At 37.6% G+C, this 7,051-nt stretch overlaps 1 protein-coding gene across 1 annotated transcript in view; it reads right to left on the reverse strand.

Moving 5' to 3' along the window:
* LOC115889677 (DNA repair protein REV1-like) overlaps nt 1-1,529 on the reverse strand; it is a 14,549-nt gene extending 13,020 nt beyond the window's left edge. Inside the window, exon 1 of the mRNA XM_030909734.1 lies at nt 1,396-1,529. Within this exon, the coding sequence (XP_030765594.1) occupies nt 1,396-1,494 (99 nt within the window). The 5' untranslated portion in view covers nt 1,495-1,529. The remainder of the gene's footprint in view (nt 1-1,395) is intronic.
* Between the last annotated feature and the right edge of the window lie 5,522 nt (nt 1,530-7,051).

The following is a 7,051-nucleotide window of genomic DNA, read 5'->3' on the forward strand; positions in this document are numbered from 1 at the left end:
ATTCCTCTCTGTCGGGCTTCATAGCTGCAACTGGCTATCTCAGACATTGACGCCAAACCATCAATCTTATCGGTTAAATCGACCACTCTGGACGTGGCACCTATAAGCGATACCAATTAAACTTTTAGTTACGTAATCGAGGGCGCGATTTTTAAATTCATTGTTGCCAACAACGGACATATTCGGCCCCGGACTGACTAACTGGAATTTAAATTTCCCGCTGGTGATTCAGGCGGCAGCTCTGTTGTAAAAAAATGTCAAGATGCCACAATTTATTTATTTCCTAACATTGCCATTCGTTTTGGCACTTTAGTTTTGTATTACGAGTTTTTGGTTTAAATGAATTGTGTTGTTTTTTACACTTTAAGCTTAAAAATTTGATTGATTGATAAGCACATTATACCACTTTCAAAGTTAGTTTTTATTAAATTCTGTGATTATTAGTTTGTGCATCAATAGCACCCTCTTGCCTGTTATTACCACTTATGGCTTTGTAAGATGTACATCAATAAATAAATAACCCATAATAATCTTCATAATGTACTAGTTTTTGCCAATATGTAATAAGTAAAATAAGCTATCAAACAAATAAATCAAGTCGATAAGAGCCATCAGTAGAAGTCCATATCAGTAGAAAAAAGAAACAGAATATCTCCTTTCTTGTCGGTCGCGCGTACACAATGCTTTTTGTTCGGCCTATTTGTTCTGCTTGTTCGTGCGCGCTCGGTTCGTTCGGGCTAAAATGCTCAAGTCTGGACGCGCCTTTAGGAACAATACTGTTTCTGTCCTTTATTGATGTTACTCTACACATATTAAATTACATAAACGTAGGATCTAGAATATTCTGTTATGAAACGACTGATGGAATAGTAGGTATCGCGGATTTGTAAAACATGGAAATAACGACGTTATCGTGTAGACGGGGTTGGAGATTTTACTTACTCCATTTACCACACCAGTATTTATTAATGAAAAATCCAAGAATATTTTAAATGCATTATTTAATATTAGAACATTTAATAAGCTCATGAATAGCAACTTCGCTTTTTAGTTAACTCGGATATTTTAACATTTCTGAAACTTAATTCCTTCTGAAACAATATTTTCTAATTGGCAAAACATAACAAAAAGTTAGATCTGACAACTCTGTTGAAACTGGTCGTTCATCTGGCCGCAGCTATAAACGCAATACATCCGGCCAGCCGACGGCCAGGGTCGTTCGGCCAGGTTGTTGCGACCTGGTCGTCAGTGAGTTCGAGCTCTAAGATCAGAGAAAGTATAAACCAGCCATAAAATGAATAAGGGTAGGTACTTGCCTTCAGGTAGTCTCTCTTGGTACAATTCAAATTCCCTGGCTCTACTAGCTTGTCTATTTGGATCAGCGTTACTTATAACCCCACTTTTAGCATGAGTAATTGCCACAGGTTTTCCCTTCAATTCGGGATGGTTTCTCAAACCAACGGATACGAAAAAGCAATCCATGTCAATGTGCATTATCACTGTATCCAGATTTGTTCGATCTTCTTTCTGTATATCTGTAAAAAAAATAGGCACTATAAAATTTTTGTCATCATTTATAGGGTTCCGTACCCAAAGGGTAAAAACGGGAAACCTATTACTAAGACTTCGCTGTCCGTCCGTCCGTTTGTCACAAAGCTCTATCTTATGAACCGTTATAGCTAGACAGTTGAAATTTTTACAGATAATGTATCTATGTTGTACAAATACTAAAAACAGAATTAAATAAATGTTTATAAATAATTATCTTTTAAGTAAGAATTTTATATAGAATCTTTCAAGTCCTCGGTGGCCGCGTGGTTAAAGCGTTAGGACTTTACGCTGCTATGACGTTGGAGCCGTAGTAAGGCAGGTTCGAATCCTGGTCAAGGCGACTTTTTTAATCGTTTTTTTTAATTTTTACATATTTATTTTACTTTTACATAATATTTATTAATGATTAATACAATTTTTAGTAACGTGTTTCTTCATTTTTTTTTAAATTACTTATACGCGCATTCAAAATTTCAGTTAAATCAGAAAAAAAGTTTATAATAATATAGTGTCTAACGTTGTATAGATAATGAATGGCAGGGGCGGGAAACTGAAATAGCAAAAGCGGTTCCACCGTTTCCACGGAAATCTCAAATAAAATAGTTCAAGCCCTAGCCACTAGGTGGTAGTGCAATTAATTTTTAGGTTAAGAAGTTGCTACTAGTTATTGCCAGATGGCGTTAAATCAGAATTTTTTTTGTAGTTTCCATAGTTTCCAACGGCCATTGTCATATTATTGTCAAAAAATATTGTCGTTGTCATAGCGCCAATCATAATATTATCAAAACGTTTTGCAAACTATAATTTGTTATATGTGTTTTAATTAGACAATTCCTTTTGTTTGTGGCCCTAAAAATATAATGTAAGTCTTTTATATTTGCCATCATTTAAGTACCTATTTATATTTACTCCATTTACAAAACTTTGGGCGTATTACGTTGGTTTTGTTTTATTATAATAAACGATGCTTAAATATTTGACTTATAAATAAGAACTTTAAATAATAAATAATATTTCACATGTTTGGCTTTAATTTTATTTAATAATTGTATAAATTATATTGTTAAATCTTATTTTTACACATCACAACAATACTTGTTATTAGTATTGTTGAATTTGTGTAAAAAATAAGATTTAATAATCAAATTTAATTATTTTAGAGTAAAATTCAACAAAAACGCTCATTTAAAAAGCCCGCGCTTCGATCCATTTAAGACAAGCCCTACTCAATAGATGGCGCCACTTCTGTAGGACCATTTTTCAGTATGGCAGAGTCCATTCTTTTTCTAGCTAGGTATATTCTTTGATGAATGGTACGGAACCCTTCGTGCGCGAGTCCGACTCGCACATGACCAATTTTTATTAGTTAATTATAACATTTTTTGTTTGGGTGATATTACACAGGTATTATATTATAAGAAAAATTCATATTTTGAGCATAATTTCAAATCATGTAAGGTGAGAAAGGTATAGAATTTGACTTATTGAGAAATTCAACCTAATAACTATCCAGTCAAGTACTGTCAATAACCGATATTTTTTCAGATATTAGATCAATGTTTTGTGAATCAAAATATCTCGCTAAAAAATCGTGGTTTGCAGACGTACCACCGGCAGAACCATCCGATAGGTACCTTATAGAAAAGCAATATGAAGAAGATGCAAGTGACGAAAAACTTTTCTTGTGTTAGTACCTACACAACGCGTAAAAATAGTATACAAAACTTAAATGGGTGAAGCTATAGACAAAAATATAACAAAAAGTTCCCGTGAAAAAGGGGTTAATCACCGCGAGCTCCAGGTTTTAACAAAGACCAGTCTCTGAGACGGTTTTAAAAAGGTTAGTTCTCCATCTCCATCTCCAATCTCATCGCACTCAGTGATGAGGTGTTCTGGAATGAAACTCTTCCATTTTCCCCACAAAATCTGCATTTGCCATTGTTTTTTGTTTCAATCTACTGAGGTGTTCAATGAGGAGACAGTGTTCTATTGACACAATTCTGACACAATTAAGGGATGCGTTTCATAAAACCAGCGAAGCAGTACTGGGAAAGTCGAACAAAAAGAAACAACCAGACTGGTTTAAGGAAAATCAACCGCATATATCGGAACAAAAGCATAGAGCACATCAAGCAGTCACTGCAAATCCGCATAATCCGAGACTGGTAGACAACTTTAAAGCAGCCAACAACACGCTTCGAAGAGAACTGCGCCAAGTTAAAGGATAACTGGTGGTCACAAAAAGCGAATCAGATTGAAGAGTACGCCACGCATCACGATTATCGTAAATTCTTCGAGGCTGTAAAAGAAGTATACGGTCCAACTAAGAAGGTAAGTTGCCCAATCATGGCACAAAATGGCGAAATTCTAAAAGAGGAAGAACAAATCAGAAACCGCTGGAAAGAATATTACAGCCATATCCTTAACCAAGAAAACAACGCCAATATAGAAGCACTAAACACAATACCTCAGTATAACAGCCTCGATGTATTAGACATCCCAATAACAGAACAGGAAATAAAGACCTCCATAAAACAGCCTAAAAACAACAAATCAGCTGGCTGTGACGCGATTCCGGCGGAAATCTATAAGTGTGCAAGGGTCATCTAAAGGCTTTCTTCGATGTCGTATGGGAAAGCGGAGAGGTACTCTCTGGACTTTCGCAACGCGAATATAGTGAATATATTTAAGAACAAAGGAAGTGCATCAGACTGCGGAATTTACCGGGGAATTTCACTATTGGCTATCGGCGGAAAAATTCTTGCAAAAATTATGTCAAACCGCCTGCACCCATATATAGAAAAAAATCCTTCCAGAATCGCAAGCGGGTTTTCGTACCAACCGCGGCACCGTCGATTCCATATTTTCCATCCGTCAACTACAGGAAAAAGTTAAAGAGCAGCATTCTAAACTTTATGTTGCATTCATCGATCTAATAAAAGCCTTCGACTCTGTGAACAGAGATGCACTTTGGGCAATTATGAAAAAGTTCGGAGTACCCAACAAATTTCTAACAGTGTGTAAAAGCCTCCATAACAATAACAAGTCAAGAGTGTCACATCATGGATCAGTGAGCGACCCATTCCTAACAAATACAGGAGTTAGGCAGGATGTGTCTTAGCGCCTCCTATTCAACATGTTCATGGCAGCGCTCTCCATTATAGTGGACAGCAAAATGCAGGAGAGAGGATTGGGCATTAGATACAGATACGACGGCAGTCTGTTCAACATAAAAAGACTCAGGGCAAAAACATGTACAAAATTCATCACAGAACTTTAATACGCTGACGACTGCGCTCTAGTTGCAAACACGGTACAACAATTACAAGAAATGTTGAACACATATACCTGGGCATACGAGGCTTTGGACATTAAGCTAAACATCGACAAAACTAAAATCATGTGCACTCCCCCTGAAGATCACAACAATGCTATAAAAATCGGAGAACTATTAGAATATGTGGCGGAATTCAATTACCTTGGCAGTTTGGTTTCAGAAAAGGCCAATATTGACTCCGAAACTCAGCACAGGATTAGTAGCGCCTCAAGAGCATTCTGGAAATTAAAGACAGGGTTTTCTACAATCATGACTTCAGTACAAAAAACAAAATTTGCAGTGTACCAAGCAATTATGATCCCCACATGTTATATGGGAGCGAAACCTGGGTGCCGTACCGCCGACACATGAACGCATTAAACAAGTTGCAACAGAGACACCTTAGACAACTCTTAAGAATCCGATGGTTCCATCATGTCTCAAACGTGTCGGTCCTTGAAAAAGCTAACTGCGAGAGTATTGAAGTCATGGTTACAAAATCCCGCTTAAGATGGGCTGGTCACGTATGCAGAATGCAAGAAAACCGCATACCAAAATCTCTGCTTTACGGTGAGCTTGTAGACGGTAAGAGGAGGCCGGGTGGACAACTGAAAAGGTACAAGGACATTTTCCACGAAAACTTAAAGGGGCTTAACATGCAGAATGAGTGGGAAAAAGCAGCTCACAATAGAACTCAGTGGAGAAGAGTTGTAAACTCAGTTAACAACGACAACCAAAAAGTAAAGAGGCAACAAAGCCATGAGATTTTTGAATATGCGGAGTGCGGTAGGCAGATAACATCACGTATCGGGCTTTTCAGTCACAGAAAAGCTCATGAAAGAAAACGCCTTGCGTGACCATCTTCTATATGTGTGTCGAATACTCGTCAGTGAGTAACGGCTGTTATGTTATGTTATGTTCTGTTAAAAACCCGTGACAATCCGAAGATTTTCCTTACTTCAAACAAGGAAAATCTTTGATTTTTCTCGATCGTAAATTCTGAGAAACTTTTTTGAGTGTCTTTGACCGGTTGGAAGATTCCCATTCCAGGTTATGGAGGGAGTTCTTCCAGGTTCTCGAGTTCCACTTTAAGTTCGTTTACAAGATATGTTTCAAGTAAGAGTTCTAAAGGGGCTGTGAAGGCTTTCAAGGGGCTGTAACTTCCTTAGGAAGCATCTTAGGGCATATTATGTTCAACGTGGAATAAGGGGTGGCCATCACGGTCTTTCTGCCGAAGACACCACCTACCTGCTGAGCCTTATCCAGGGTCAGAACTTCAATGTAAAGACATCGAGTTGGCGAGTCATCAACTCGAGGGAGGAGGATCATAGGAATTGACCTAAAATGCAAGGAGGTAATAGAGAAAAAGGGACATATCCTCTATTACAGATGCGGGACAAACTGTATCAGGTCTAAGGAGAGACCAAGTTAAAGTGGTGGAGAAAATGGAGACAGATCCTCCAGCCTCCAACTCACGGGTTCCTCAGCCGGAGGCAAGCTCCTCGACTGTGAATGGCGGCACGGAGGGCCAAACTGCAACCGTGGAAGGATGTGTACCCTCGGAGGAAGAACTGTTGTCAGAGGAGGATAGGTAATACCCTATCCCCTCTACAACAGGGGTATGATGGGTTATGGACTGTGTGAGGACTCAAGGAAGGCGGCACAATAGATCTTTAAGGTCGCAGTGATTAACCCCCCCCTCTTTCTCATTCTCTACATTCATAGAGGAATTCATAGGATATAGTGATCTGCAATCTCTAAACCAAGACTTGGTCTAGAGAAGTCTGAGTTAACAAATAGTCTTAGTCTTGCAGGGTCCAGTCCTGGGTTTGGTCTTACTGCAAGACTCTTGATAGTCTTGCATTTTTTTTATAGATTTTCACTAGAGGCACTTTCCACATAGAAAATCTTTAAATAAACAGTATTTTAGAAGGTAATAAATTGAAACAATAATTTTTAACAATAAGTAATTTCTGATATTATACAGGGTGAGTCTTAAATAAGTGCAAACATTTTCAGGGCTAGTAGGACTCGATAAAAAAAACATATTTTCTCTTTATCGTTTTTCAAATAAGTTCAAAATAACCGAGATATTATACTTTGAAAATGTAAAAAAGAATTTAATCTACTACCTATGTTGCCATATTATGTCTTTTAAATAAAAATTTAAAAAAATTCCCCAAA

The sequence above is a fragment of the Sitophilus oryzae genome, unplaced genomic scaffold (genome assembly GCF_002938485.1).
Source record: "Sitophilus oryzae breed Bouriz unplaced genomic scaffold, Soryzae_2.0 scaffold_824_pilon_pilon, whole genome shotgun sequence".
NCBI lineage: Eukaryota > Metazoa > Arthropoda > Insecta > Coleoptera > Curculionidae > Sitophilus > Sitophilus oryzae.